A 16,650-nucleotide genomic window follows, 5' to 3' on the forward strand; every position below is an offset into this window, starting at 1 on the left:
GTCCAATTAGCAGCGACTCCATTCATTCTGCGTGATTGCTTTTATGCATATTTCGTTTACTGTAACAAGTTGTTTTTCGATGTGTTCTAGTGGTGAAGTTAAAATAAATGACTTCGCGGTTTACAGTCATTTCAGTTTATTAATATCAATACAAAAGTAATTCTCGGTCATGACCGAGATTTTTGTTTGTTTCTTAATCCACCTCAAAATTTAAATTTAATTTAAAACTTTTCAAATCGACAGATTGATTCTGAAAAAACTGAAATATATTGTTGCTCGAATAATTGGAAACGACTTTTTTATTGATTTTTTTATTTCTTGCGACTAGGGGCGTATTCATTTTTATAAAATAAATCAATATTTCCATGCATTTTTGTAATGTAATGTAATTGGAATAACAATATGATCAAAGGTAAATGCCAAAATATGCTTTTTCATATAACAATATACCCCTAAGGTAATTGGGACTCGATATTAAAAGTAAAACACAATATATTCTAAATGGGGTGTATACGATTATTTGTATACCAAATCGAGGAAAACTGACTTAAGTATATAAAATTCTTTTTTTTAGGACGTTGATTGTCTTAAATCGCATTTTTATATTTGAGTTTACTTTCAAAATATCTATGAAAACTCACTATTGACATATTTTTAAAAATGTTATAATTTTTTATTTTTTTATTAGCGGTAAAAACTTGCTACAAGCACTTTTATTTCCAGAGAAATAACTTTCATCAATTATCAAATAACAAAGAAAAACGATAATAACTCCTCAAAGGCACTTTTTTACGTAACAAAAGCTATTTCATTATGTTAACTTAAAGCACTTCTAACTTTCAAAATAATTGAAATTAGCTTTAAAATATCGGAAAAAATAAGGTTTTACAAAAATATTATTTCATTTAGTCACTTTCATCCTCTTAACTTTCCCATAATGATAATACTCATAATTTCATAATTGAAACCATCTCATCGTTCAAAGAAATAATTGCAATTTATATATATATATATATATATATATATATATATATAATGTCACTTACGGAGGTAGTACAACAATTTAAATATAAATTTCCACTGTAAACAGAACAATTTTCAAAAGATTCTCAATTGAACCATTTAGAATGTTGATATTTTACGTATCATTTTAATATACTCGTTTAACCAATGTCACCAAATCACCCATATTTTCACAAGCATTTTGAAGAAAAATGATATTTCGACAAAATCAAACATGTTGTATTATTAATTGAAGATAATAACCCAAAATTACTGAAACTGAAAATGGTTCCTATGATTATAAAAATTTAAAGAATTAGCATTTTTTATATTATCTTAGCGTAATATGTAACGATAAACGAATTTTTAGGTGAAATTCTATCAAAAATAAGTATGAGTAATTTTTTAAACTAAAATATGCTTTTTCCCATAGCAATGCATATATAAAGTAGTTTATAATTTAGAAATTATGAGAAAACCAACCGCTTTTATTCTAATATCTATAAAAATAATAATTTAGTTATTACAAGCACTTTTATTTCTAGTGTAATAAATCTTATTTATTTGAAAAAAACTCTCTAGAAGCACTATTTTACGTAACTATTTAAATAATAATATATCCCCTAAGAAATTCAAGATAATGTATATACCTTTTTTTATTTCAAATGGACACCATAAATTAATTTGAACCTAAAATGTTGCAAAAAATCAGACATTCTAAAAACATATAATTTATGACATATTAAATTATCTTTAGAAAAGCTACAAAGTTATTTTTGGTAAATACACTATGTAATAGGTCTATGTAATAAAAAGTACATAACTAATAATTTATTTTACTCACCTATATTTTAAAAAACAAATTTTATGTTCATATAAACTCACGCAAAAATTATGACATAATTATTAACTTCAAAATTTTGTGAAAAAAACTATTAAACTGATTCGAAATCGGCGAAAAGTATGCTGGAAATACTCGTGACAGTAACAGACAGCCAAGTCCTAAGTACCTTACACATTCAGTGGTGGTTAGAGAAATAACACACATCAATATTAATTAGGAAATTAGCACACTTCTAATTAAATGCAGTCAAAATATTTTATATTTTATTTAAAATAATTATCCTATATTCTTTATACAATTATTCATTTCAGCCTTTACGGCAGCCAATTGAGAACTTCAATATTATTATTTTTAACCAATTTTGAATAACTTTAGACACACGTTTCGGATCATTCTCATGCAAAAAAATCCATGTAATGGTGTTTCAAAGTTTCTGTAGTGTGTCTATGGTCCAAACTTTTATTTGGAAGAACGTATTGTTTACCATCTAATCCTATTTTATTGAACTTGGACCCTTGACTCTAAAGTACTTTTCGCCAAAATTCTGAAGGATAATTTCAGTCTTGTTCGAATATTCTTTTTAGATACTAATTGTTCCTTTACATCCTTAAAAGTATTGTTAAATAGTACCACAAAGCGTAAATATATTTGAATTTGTTGCATCTTTGACCAACCAAATCTAAGTAATATGTGCATTTAAAGTAATTCATCTGTTGCTTGTTTAATTTTAAATTTTATGATATTTCTCTGACCACGAGTATATATATTTTAATGAAACCATTTTCTGAAAAAACTGCATATTTTATTATTTTAATTTGAAAGGTAAATTATTAAAATTAACAATATTAAAAATTTCAGTACTTGTTATTTTAAAAAAATCCATCTACGCAGAGCTTCAATGGAATTAATTTTTAAAAATTGAAATTATATTTGTTATTTATCAATTATAATAGCATTAAGGTAAACTTTCATAAGATATTAAGATATGATATTTAGTTAATTATTAATATCATATTTAGATACTTATGTAAACATTCTATGAAGTACTTGTCATCCTAGAAGTAGAAAGATATTTATGATATCTAGATTAATACCTTAAGAGATATAATACAAACAAGTAGTAAATACAAGGCTGACAAATCGTGTGGAAAATATAATAGAATTCAGTAGAAAAACAATTATTTAAAATTTTAAAATTGCTTTAAAGTATATGGAGTGTGTCAAAGATGTTTGTTACAAGTCAAGCGGATACATTACAATTTTTCGGTGAAATTCAGTGTTTGAAGTTGCTATCACGACGTCTAATGTTCTAAGAAAAATTACACATTCACGTAACGACAATTATCTGTTCATCCCATATTGTTCATGCAATATCAGACGGGACTCATTTTTGTGTATATAATAAATTTTGTTATTTATCGTCCAGTATCCTTTATTGGCTATAATATCCTCACATCTTTTTGGCATAGACGATATTAGATTGGAAATTAGTTGTTTATATTGTTCCAAACATTTTTGATTTGTTCGAACAAATTTGCTTTATTGGTGATGCAATTTGCTTCTGATCCACAATCTCTCATAAGTTTTCTATTGGATTAAGATAGGGAGATTGAGCTGGCCACTTTATGTAATTAATTTTTTGTTGAACAAACCATGCTTTAACAAGCTTGACAGTGTGTTTGAGGTCATCGTCATGCTGAAATATAAATTTTAACGGCATTTCCAATTTACAGTAGGGTAGAATAACATCTAGTACTTTTGCCTTCTATTTTGTGAAGCGGGCCCATACCATAAGCGGAAAAACAAGCCCACGCTATAACACTGCCACGTCCATGTTTAACAGTTATTGTAACATAGTTTGGATGAAGTCTACTGGTTTTAGGGCGATGAACAAAATATACACTATCACTTCCGAAAATATTCGTTGATTCGTCCGAAAATAGTACTTTTTTCCAATCTCTTGCTGTCCAGTTCCGATGCCTATGAGCGAAAAGAAGTCTTGCTTCTTGATTCTTTTTTGAAGGACAGGTTTTTTTTGCTGGACGTCTTCCTGGCAGGCTTACCTTCACTAACCGATGCTGGATTATTTCTAATAAGCATTTTTAGGCTCTGGAGGCTTTAAGGTTTCGCCTACCTCGTTTTCGATTCTCCACACTTCCATGAAATTGAAACCCTTTAATTATTTTTGTTACCATGTTGATAAAATGTTCATGTTTGAAAAATATAAATACGACTGAAAAATACTCTCTCGAGTATAAGAAATAAGTAAATAAAACGGTTTCTCTCCTACTGAATCTGAAAAATATGTGGGACATAAATGAACTAAGAGAAATAAAGTAACGGGCATAATTAAATGTTTTATAATTTAGTTGTTAAACATTTTATTTAATATTTAAGATAGTCGCTCTAATTTTGTTCGATATTGTGTATATAAGAAATATGAATATATCATTCGTTATTACCGAATGTCCGAGCTTAAAAGTCCTTTAAACGACCGCTGCAAATTCTTCTAATTAAAAAATAATTATGTTGATATTTTCGCCAGCCCCATTTGACCATCTAACATGTCACAAAGCCGCCCGCCGCATATCGAGACACGGATGATTAGCCGTTTTTCGGTTCCACTTTCACAGCTTACAGATGTCATCTTCCCACTACTGAGGGGTGATAATGCTTCCGCTGGCGCCACCACGCAATTTATTACGGTTTTCAATAAACCGCAACGAGATAAGTAACTTTAACGAACCTCGCATTCCGACGGACCCTGAAAATTGACCAGAAAAATTCAGAAAATGCCCGCTAAACGTTTTCGTATTGGATAGATCGCACATCACAAATTTTTCAAGCCAATCTAATTAATTGTTCACTTTTTTTTTCAATTGTAGAGTATATATATATATATATATACAAAATATATTTTTGGTCTAAAACCAAAACCTACTATGTAGTTTTTTAGACATGAAAATTGAAGAAACCACACTAAAACATATAGTCAATACATTATAAATAATACTCAAATTTTATTTGCTTCCACGAATTTACCGTTCAATTAAATCTACTTATCATATCTTTTTCATAAGTTTATGGCAGAATTAATGAAATATGTGCGTAAATTATCCCGGAACAATTGGGAAAGGAAAGAAAATAAAATTTGAGTATTACGAATTTTATTATAAATATAGTATTAGCATAATATTAAAATATTGTTGAAAAATAACATAATCTGTACTATTTCTGAAATTTATGCTGGACTGTCTTTGACCAAATAAATAAATAAGGAGTAATCTAGTTGTATTTTGTTATAAAAAATTAGTAATTTTCTTCAAATTTCATATTTAAAAATTATCCAGTAGACTTTGTTTGGTTTGGTTCAAAAAACGTGATATTTGTCAGTACATAAAAAGCGTCAAAATCGAATGAAAAATATAACATTTATAAGGGTGACCCGTTTTCAAGTGGGTTACACTGTATAGAACAACAATAAAAACAGTGGTTAAATAAATTGGCTTGAAAATTTTGTGACTTATTATTTTGGTTTAATATAATACATATGAGATGTACAGATTCAAAACTATCTAAGTCCACTAAAGCACAATTTGCAGAAAAACTCAAAAACTAGACGCTTCATATATTATTAGAAGGAATTGTAATTCTAATTTATTTATTACATATATTATACATTGACCGACTCTGGAAAATTGTAAGATACTTTTTTTGTAGAGCGTCGAGTTTTCTACAAGAAATGTAAATAGAAATTTTCTGTGCGATCAAGTAATGAGATATGTATTTTGCCATATGGAACTGAAGAAAAAATGGAAAACTGAGATGGGGAGGACTTTCCTATTAAAATTAAAAGCTCATCTTTGAAGAGCATTTTACTTAGAAACTAATTTTTCAGTGACGGAAAAAAAAATAGTCGATTTTTTTGGCCTACCAATGGTATATAATAATATACACACCTTCAATAAATTATCGCACGCTATTTAATAAAAAAATGAAATAGTAATAAAATTTGTTTTTTATGGTTATTGAATTTTGTTCGATATGTTCGATGTGGTTAATGTCTGGACTACGGACCAACATGGGTCTGATAATTTTGAACCACATCACAGTGTGTGATTGAACATTATCCTGCATTAGTAAAATATTTAAACTAATATAAACATAATGTAACGCCCATCTTTAACGTTATCATTATTTAATACAACTAAATCGATACGTGATGTGAACGAAGTGCTTCCCCACACCATAATTGTGCCTCCGCCAAATAAGGTGGCGTATTTAATAAATTGGAACATACGAACCCGTCTATCGTATGTGCATAAACAAAATCTAGACTTATTCATATGAAGAACTTGTTTCCAATTCGTTTATATCCAATTAACCTAATCTATAGTAAAATTTAACCTGGTACTGCGGGGATCCACGGTTAAGGTCGGGCCTCAAACAGGAACTGGGGGTTATAAATTATCTTTTACAATAGTTATTTCAACTCAAAGTCTGAAAAAACGATCTAGAACAGGAGTTGCAGACTGTGTTTGCCCTGTCCGGAACTTCTGTTGTGGTTCGTAAATTATGATGAATTATGATTATGGTGTATGAAACACACCAAACCTTTCGGTAACTCCAACCTTCTTTCTCTAACAAAACCTAAACACATTCATCACGGGTTAAATTTCTTACATTGTCATTACATGTAGCAATATATGATAGATAATTTGATTCTAACGAAACGAAGACAGTTCAAGCTGTTTTACTAATTTACCAGAATTGGTATATTCGACAAAAAACATTTTTATCAAAAAAAGTTAAACAGTTATACACTTTTTAAAAACTTTGTACAAATGATCAAGCTAATGAGGCTACCAAGGAAGCACGATGTCTTTGTCAAGCCTATTCATATAAAAGGTTCCTGCTGTGTACATCCTAAAATTTAGCACTGTACACAGCAGTTTTTCATTAGCAACAGAATGTTGGAATACTTAGCACCGCATAGCATAGTGGCTAAACACTAAAAGTACGACCACTCATCCTCATAATATATCGGGTTTGCCCTCCTGAAACTTCAGTTAACTTTGAAGATGAATAAGATACAGCTCAAGTATCGGTGCTAATAAATGCAATGCTCAATCATGAGATATAAAAATTCAATGAAAATGTCACCATTCGAGAGGACAGATATATGAATGGGTGAAAATGTAAATTGAATGTACTGTGTAAAGATACAAATGTGTTTAAAAAGGTGTGTGCATAACTTCATTCAATTCAAGAGACAGAGCTGTATTATAGCCTGCAAAATTGTTTAGTAATAAAATTGTAAAAATGGTATATAAACTAGGCTAGATGAAACAAAAATACTATATAAAAATGTTATATTTATTAAAATATATATTTACAAGGCAAATACAAACATTCCTCACTGATAAAAAATGGGCAAATAAATATATACATCGTAAAAAACTTGCACAACAGAAAACAAAGTTCGAAAAATATTTATTGCTTTACGATCATAGTCGTAAGTAATTTCACATACGTAAATACAAGCAGTGATAAGTTAATTGTAAATTTGTGTTTAACAGCATTTTGAACCGACTGTGCTTCCGTGAGCGATACTCTTGATGCTAATACTGACTTGTTCCTCGCTACCGATATCCGTCGGTTCCAATTCACTAGAGCACGCCATAATATCGTTGATATCATCGTCGTACACCTTTAATGTGTGATTTGATTTATCCGCCGACATTCGCAAAAGACCCTGCGCTATATTATCAAAGACAACACCTACTCCCTGTAAAAAAGTCGGTATCAATTTTATTCAAATTTTTTATAACTACATGTCATACATATGAAGTTGAAATATTTATTGTATGAAGATTTTCTTTTTAAATCCTCCAAAACGACTATTTTTTCTGATTAAATGGAAATGTTTTATTTATAGCAAAATTCAATAGTGTGTGAAGGTTGTTTACAAATGTACAAATTGTATATAAATATTTTAACAAAGTTCAAGTCAATGAATCCAGAGTTTTTAAACATTTAGTTTACAATTAGTAAACATATTTATATTCGCACGAGGTATCGCAACTGCATAAATGACACATAGTAATTGTAAATACGTAATAATGAAAAACAATTAAATTTATTTTAAAACTACACACCTGATCATCTTTGGCTGAACATTCTAAATACGTAGCACCAATGCTATTAGAGTACTGTAAAGCTTCCTTCTTTGAAACCTGTAACAATATTGTAATATACCAATATCCAGAAAATTTCAACAATACAATACCTTTCTGTTTTTAGCTAAATCAGTCTTATTTCCGACGACGCAGAGCACCATTGTTTCTTCGACGTTTCTTTTCAGTTCGTCCACCCATGTTTTCATTTTCTCGAATGATTCATAAGATGTGATGTCGAAAACTAAAAGGGCTGCGTTTGCGTTTCTGTAAAACATCGGGGCCAAAGCCTTGAACCTCTCTTGACCAGCAGTATCCCATATCTACGTATACAAATATATCAACTTCTTTCATACACAAAAAAATTATATGTCTATAATTGATAAAACTGATACATTCGAACTCGAGGCACTATTTCGATACCGCAATGACAGAAATAAATTCAATGGCAAAGCACATGATCAATGAACAATACGAAGTACTAGCTGATAAATTTTGAATTGAAATCACTTGACTAATATATCACATATGTGTCAAATTTTACTTAATTCTTGGGTTTTTTTTATAAGATAGTCTTTAGGTCTCCAAGAGCAATTTTTAGAATTGTTTAGATATCAATTAAATAACTTATTTCCCTCTTGTTTACGGAAAAAATGGTTAATGTTCTATATGTATTTGTGAATTTTATTATTTCCTTAATCATATCATATAGAAATATAAAAATATAAATTTGTAGCAATATTATTTTAAAAATATGTTCTTTCCCATTATAAAGAAATGATTTATAATGAAAAAGTGTTTTGAGGATACAATATTGTCTCGAGTTAAATGGATCATTCTGTATATGTATGAATGTATTTGTATATTTAGTAATCATAAAAAGATATTTCAGTGAATAAAATTTTTACCTGTAGTTTGACAGGAACATTTTGTACAACCACGTTGCAGGTGAAAAATGAAGCACCAACAGTTGGTTGGACGTTGTGGTTAAACGATTCTTCAACATATCGAATAATTGTACTAGTTTTACCCACTCCTTAAAAAATATAAATATATATAATTAGAAAATTACCAATATGTAATATTATTTTTTCAAATTTTTTATCTTGACAAAAATATATATACATTTAGTTTATTACCAATTTCTAATCAAAATAACATTTATTTTTGATTAATTTTTTTGTAAACACTAATATAAAGAATGTGGGTATTTTACTGAAAGAGAATTACCGCCATAAACTATGAATAATACCAATTATCAAGGATAAGTAAAATTAACGTTTTAACATATGAGATTATATTTAAAACAATCTAATACTTATTGTTCTATTTTTTATACTAATTATGTGTCACTAATGAAAACCGGTTTGGTGATTTCAATTTGATATAATGGATAATTTTAATATTTTTAATTTATAGTGTGAAAATGTTGACATAATACGCTTTAAATAAAAATAAATAATTTACAATTTATATTCTTAAAATACTTCGATTTTAAAACTAATAAATTCTAATCACTTATCATAATAACATGTTTCTTATTATCACATCATATCTATACAGGCTTTTTACTATTTCTCAGCAGAATAATTTAAAAGTAAACAAAAGAGACATCAAAAAGTTGGTAATAAATTTAATATTTACCTTGATGTCCTAACACAACCACTTTTCCTATTACTTTTTTCATGTCTCATCAGCAAAATGTGTTTCGCACACCCAAAATAAACAAACTCTCACAAAACTGAGCAAATGCGATAAATTCAATGTTTATCGTCTCATGTGTTTGACAGATAAACAACGAACGCTTGTAGAAACATCTATGATAAAACAAACGAATTTATGGTTAATTAGAAGATGGTCCCTATATAGGGAAAGATGAGAACAATATCTACTGACCGAAAGGTAGCGCCACAAGTTGCACAGTAACCATTGATTCTGTAACTCTTGGTTGATAAATTTTGAGTTTGATAACAATGCCAAATATGCCAAATAATCAAAAATATATATGAAATAGAAAAACATGTCGAGAACACACGCAAACAAATGAATTTTTATTTATTACTAATTATTATTTCAAAGTTTGAAATTCACAAAACTCTTTCTTGTACTCAAAAACGTTTTGAAATCTCCATATAAATATTGTTTTGATAGCGTAAAAATTTTGATAAATTTTGCATTACCACTTCTTCATTTGATCATTAATACATCATTGTCTTCCGCACAAGTCATTTGATTTTTCTGTATGCCAAACTCTCACTTAGTCAACGCACAAGTTAATTATTTACTTTCAATCAATTCCAACTTCACCCGTAGTTGTGGATCGATGGGAATCATTAAATAAAACAGAATTTAATGTTTCGCACCGTAAATATTTGATTTAACTTTAAGTGAGAGTCCAGTCTAATCCAGGGCTTAAAATAGTTTAAAATAAAATCAATTCGTTAAGTAACTTAACACGATAAAGACGTTAATATTAAATATAACATATGCACTATGGAATGAATATAAACAGATTTATTTGCTGGACTTTTACTATTGTTATTATTACTGAATTAGTTTTAGGTATCAGATATTTATTCTCATGACGGTTAAATATCATCTGTTCCAACATTAGAAGGCTTAATTATTTTTAATAAAGTAAAAAAATAATACTAAACAATAAAATATAAAAGAGAAATTTTAATTGTTTTTTATTAAAGATAATTAAAAATTTAGATACAGATTAATTAGCACTAATTAATTGTTGAACAGTCTATTCAACAATTTATATCTGAAATCACCGATCATACAGTCATCATATTTTGGGATAATTTATTCCAACGTTCTTAACATACACTATACTTTTTGTAGTTTTTTAATAAATCCACGTTTATGCTGTTATTCAAACTTTTAAATAAAATGTATAGTATAAATATAATACTGTTAATAGTAGATATTATTATTTATTAAACCATATTCGAAATATGGATATAAAACTGGTACGCATTCTGTAAATAGAACGGTTAAAATATAAAGTGACACAAAATTGATTTATTTTGGCTGTTTTGTATATTCAAAACTCAGATAGAGAATAACTGATTTGCTTCAAATACTCTTTTAGAATACTTAGAATAAGATACACGTTTTCGAGACAATATTTATTGGCCTGTATATATTGAGTCCTTAATTGAGCTTTTCAAAAATACTATATTAAATATATTTCATATAATGCACATAATAGAAGCGACTATTGTGCAAAAATGTTTAGATATTTTATAAATATTTTATTTCTACCATATCTAGCAAAATGTAAAAATTTATTCATGCTGAATACAACCATTTTTTTCGTTCAGTAAAACTTTTTGCTTGACATTTTTGAAATAACAATAACTTGTTCAAATAAATCGTTTAACAGTACTAAACATTAATTTCTCTTTGTAAAGAAATATATACACTGTAATTAGTTTTTTAATAGACATCGTGTGATTGATCGTTATAAAAGTGCTGTACATGTAAATCTCAAACGAGGTTGGATATATAGACAATTGTGAACCACAATCAATAAAAAAAATCATTTGTAAATCCAATTTATTTTTAAGTTCGTCTACTATTAATGCTGAAATTCTGAATGTTTTAAAAGAGTACCATTGTCCGACCATCAAATTTCAACTAATATTGGAATAAAGTTCTATTTGGTGATGAGTCACATATTTCATATGTTTAAAACTGATAAATAATAATGTATTTGTAAAACGTTCCAAAAATGAGAGGCTAAATTCAAATTACGTATTCACCACTTTAAAACATGGTAGCTGAAAGGTGTTAGTTTGGGGTTGCTTTTCTGATCACAATATGAGTCCAATTCATGGCATTAAATGGATTGAGATTAAAACAAACTACAATGACATATTACAATACACTACGTTTCGCAAAGTGGAACATACTAGTAAAATTTCTCTTCCAACACAATTATAACCCAAAACACACTGCAAAACTGCATTAACGAATGGTTAAAGAACAACAAAATTGTAGTTTTAGAATTTCCAGGTTAATCACCAGATTCAAACCACATCGAAAGCTTGTTAGAGATGGTGGAAAAGAAGTTTTGTGGCAAGAATCACGATAATCTTTTTCAAGAGATTCAAAATGTTTAGGAAAATATAGAATATAATATTTTGCACAAGCTAATGAAATGGCTAAAACGATGCCGTTCAGTAATCTAAAATCAAAAAAATTGCACAAAATATTGAGTTTTTTATTGTTATTTTTAATTTTTTTAATTTGTAGCTTCACATAAAGTGAAAATTTTAAAAAGTAAATTATACTGAAGGTATTGTTAACAACTATTATTGAATATTCATATATCACTCCAGTTGTGATCCATACTGTATATCAGCACTTTTAAATATAGAGTGTAAATTGTGTCAAAACCAATTTTTGTTAGAATTGCTTTAAGAAAGACAAAAATTCAAAACCTGTCTATCAATGTTTAAAAGAATTGAGTTCTAGTCATTTAATACCTTTTGATTTGAAAATATATAAAAGTAAAAAAATTAGTTACTTGACCTACCGTAGATTTTTATTAATATATTTAGTAATTGCAGTAAAGTAAAATAAGGTATCTGTTACAAAATGAGCATTTAATTTTAATATTAAAATATTAAATTAACCTGAAATATAAATATCAACACTTAAAAAGTGACATGACACATCAAAAAGTTCTACAAAAGAAAATATGTTTTATAATAAATTTGTTACTAAAACAAATTCAAAAATTATTTAATATCAGAATTGAATCAGAATTGAATTTACAAAATAAAATACACTATCGCTCATATGTAGAGCAACTATAGAAATTTCCATTTGTCTTGATAAAAGTGTACATTTAAATATGATTGATTGATTGATAACAATAACAAAACAATCTTACATATATTTAGCCTTCTTTTATTTAGTATCTAGCAGCATAACCATTATTTTTAATAACTTTTAAACACCTTTTTTTCACTGATTTCAGTAACTTTTCAATATAATCCTTCTATATTTTTTTCCATCGATTTTGAATTTCTAGGATTTTCCGATCAATTTCATTCCAAATGTTTTCAATTAGATTGACGCCTGTGTTTTGTGCTGGCCAAGACATTACACGTACTCCTTGAGAAGGATCGTTATCGTGCTGGAAAGTCTCAACTCAAGTTATCTTCGGCAAGTGGAAGTATTTGATTCTCCACGATAAACGATCCATTATCCCGTCTTAACCAGTGGGCTCATAGCAAACCCAGAAAAACATCCCCTAATCATAATGCCTTCTCCACCATGCTTCGCAGTAATTCTGGTGTATTATAACTTTCATTAATTGGTCTTCTCGTCCATGAAATGTCATCAGATTTAAATAATTGAAACCGACTTTCATGGGAAAACAAAATTGTTTTCAATGGAAAACAATTTTGTTTGGCAATGGCCCATCTGTCTAGTTCACATGTTCTCTTGAAAAAAATAGTCTCGCTGTTCTATTTTCTGCAGAAATGAAGTGCTTCTTTGCTGATTTTCTACCATAGAGACCAGCTTCTTTTAGTCTTCATTTTATGGTATTCATCGACTTCGTTTATTTCTTGATTTATGCTACATGAACAATAAGCATTTTTATATTCCTGTCCAAGTTTCCGTAGTCTTGCATTTTGTATCACTTTTGAGAACAATTTGTTGATAAATTTGTATCGATAAAATGATACCTTTATTCATTTTTAGCATTAAAGAGCGATATTGGATACAGAAACAAATAAAAAATCAACTGTATTGAATATACGCTTTGATTGCTTTGCTTCAAAATATAAAGTTATATAAAAACTATGTAAATAAAGGTATCCATATACAAGGTGTTTCACAACTTATCCGAAATATTTTAACCACATACTCACTGTTACTTCCATTGTTAATTCATTTTAAAAAAATGTAATGGAGCAACAGGAAACGAGATAAATAATAATTCAATCCATCTATAAAAGGTGTTCGAAATTGTTTCCATTGATTTGAATGTACATAAGCTTTGGCCGGAACGAATCCAATTTTAGCACACCGTTCTTTTTAACATTCTACACAGGGTGTTTCGCAACTTATCCGACAAATTTTAACCACACTGTTGTATAAGTAGTCGATTTATCATATTTTTTTAAAAAAGGACTTTTTATATAACAGTGAGTATGTGGTTAAAATTTTTCGGGTAAGTTGTGAAACACCTTGTACGTATATATATACATTTAAAAAAAAATATGATAAATCGAATACTTATGCAACAGTCATCCATTTATACAGGGAAACACACTGCATAAAGGGATATACGAAATATTTAGAAACTTAATAATTATAACATTAATTTGAATTAAAGAGAATCGTTCTATGATTATGTTTTATAATTTGTTACTCTACATATGAGGGATATATTTCTTATGTCAACAATTTACAATAAATTACAAATGTGATTTTTATTATGAATATACTAATATAGTTTTGTTAAGCCAAACAAATAGATCTGTCAACAGATACGAGAAAATTATGATCCAGAAAAAAAAACATTTAAATAAAAAATATAACAAGTGTACTAAATATTAGTTAAAATATTACAGTTTAAAAAATAATATGTATTATAATTGAATAAAAAATTAATCAGTAAGTAAAATAGAGCGATGTGTCGGGGCACGAGAGCAGAGTCCGATCGGAGCAATTCCATTATAAAATTGATAGCGCCGCGCGACCGGCAATAAATAAAACGAGGCAATTAGAGATCTTTGAAAACTTCTCGACCGAACTGTACCGGGAAACATGCCGGGCCGGGGTGGGCAATAAATTATGAGTTCCTCGACCAAAATTACGAAGATTGGAACCAATCTAAAAGTTTTCAACCAATCAACCAAGGGTATTATCCCTCCCCGTGCCGGCTACGATCCGGAGATCGCCCTCGCGCCTCGATTGTTTTAGTTATGTTTTATTTGTTTGGTTCTGGCGCCGCTTCCGCCGCCGCCGCCGCCTCCTCCTCGATACCCGACGATGGAAAATACTTGACGGTCGCTTTTCGCGGCCGGATTCGATTTTTACGCTCTGATCTTAAATGAATGAGCTTAATGGACGAGCTTCCGATTGTTACGGGCGCTTCCCGTCGGTTTCGCCACTCGAACGATTGGCTTTCTGCAACGTTTCGCCCTGTTGTTTTGATTAAATTCATTTTCTGGACGATCAGGCCGGGAATAAATTTTACACGTTCCGAGCTCTAATTGGATTGCGAAACCGATTGTTCTTTTTTGTATAAATCTACCATAATGATTCTCAAACGTAAAATAATATAATTGCCGTTCATTTCAAATTTGTTTACTCAGTTTTGCTTGTTAAATGGTTTGCTAATACCGAGTGTCCTCACTTTGGAATGTAACAATACTGTAGTTCTTTTATTTAATGACTTGTTTAACTCAAGTTTATGTCGAAGGACAGATAACAGATCTGTTTAGTGTCATAAAGGCATTATCATTCTTCTATGTTAAGGTCGTTTATTTGATTAAATTGTATTATAAAAAATCAAGAAATAGTAGTTTTTCTAAATATATTTGGAATGTACTTTGTTTGCTACACACACTACAATACTTTTGAAAAACTGAAATAAATTATAGACAAAATAAAACAATAAAAATTTATTACCCTTTATTAAGCAATGCCTCAATTTTATTTTACAACTTTTGAATCTAAAGTTTCTCAAAACTTTATCAATAAAAGACTCCGACTGTGATTTTTTTGTTGTTATAATACAAAAGGTTGAATAAACAGACTTCAACTTTAAGGAAGATAAAGACTTGATACTAAATATACATTGATGATATCTATATTTTACACCAACTCGGTGATATAATAAAATGAGATAAGATTTAATATTCAAACTCAAACTGTATTATATATTGTTTCATACGATAAAAGGACGTGTCAATAAAAAGGTAATCTGGTAAAATATATTTTTAAAGTTTAATTAATAAAAATTAACGAAAATTCCTAACTATTTTGGGAAATATTATCGCTTTCACCTGCGGAAAACGATTTTTCAAAATCTGTCAAAGGATAAAATTTCTTAAAGTAATCCAGTGGATATCTTTTTGAATTTAATATATTATATATATTTTAATATATTTAGGATATATATATATATATATATATATATATATATATATATACATATATATATATATATATATATATATATATATATATATATATATATATATATATTGGAGGAACCAAAATACAGAAATGTGTTTAAAACAAATATTTTTTAGTATAATGGTAAAAAAATTAACCTCCCTCTAGTGGTAATACTAAAATTCTTACTCAAAATTATTTTTTTTTTAGTCTAATTATTAAGGAAAGAAAATGTGACTAGAAAGAGCAGAAATGAGCAAAAAGTAAAACCAACTGCATAATGTAACAGTTTATGTTTTAAGATAGGAATTAGAACAGGAGACTTGCGTAATTCAAAACTTGTGACTTTTCAACAGTTCTGTAAACTAAGATTTTTTTCTAATTCTTATTTTGATTCTGTCTTCACATAATGATGAATTTTTTTTTGTTCGGTAAATTGTTTAAACAGGATTATAATAAGTAAAATAAAAAATA

At 28.5% G+C, this 16,650-nt stretch overlaps 1 protein-coding gene across 1 annotated transcript; it reads right to left on the reverse strand.

Moving 5' to 3' along the window:
- Positions 1-7,208: 7,208 nt before the first annotated feature.
- Positions 7,209-9,814, reverse strand: LOC109605431 (ras-related protein Rab-31). Its single transcript, XM_020022009.2, has 5 exons — positions 9,667-9,814; positions 8,931-9,058; positions 8,136-8,345; positions 8,005-8,082; positions 7,209-7,634 (listed from the first exon to the last, which is right to left on the reverse strand). The coding sequence occupies exons 1-5, from the start codon at positions 9,707-9,709 to the stop codon at positions 7,419-7,421; spliced, it is 675 nt and encodes a 224-aa protein (XP_019877568.1). The 5' UTR covers positions 9,710-9,814; the 3' UTR covers positions 7,209-7,418.
- Between the last annotated feature and the right edge of the window lie 6,836 nt (positions 9,815-16,650).

This window comes from Aethina tumida, chromosome 1 (genome assembly GCF_024364675.1).
Source record: "Aethina tumida isolate Nest 87 chromosome 1, icAetTumi1.1, whole genome shotgun sequence".
Lineage (NCBI taxonomy): Eukaryota > Metazoa > Arthropoda > Insecta > Coleoptera > Nitidulidae > Aethina > Aethina tumida.

What these genes read in the sequence shown, in the direction of transcription:
- LOC109605431 (XM_020022009.2), bottom strand. Translation starts at nt 9,709, where the DNA reads ATGAAAAAAGTAATAGGAAAAGTGGTTGTGTTAGGACATCAAG. An exon ending in ATGTTCCTGTCAAACTACAG is followed by an intron (nt 8,346 to 8,930) that starts GTAAAAATTTTA and finishes TTGTATACGTAG; the next exon opens with ATATGGGATACTGCTGGTCA. An exon ending in ATTTAGCTAAAAACAGAAAG is followed by an intron (nt 8,083 to 8,135) that starts GTATTGTATTGT and finishes ATATTGTTACAG; the next exon opens with GTTTCAAAGAAGGAAGCTTT.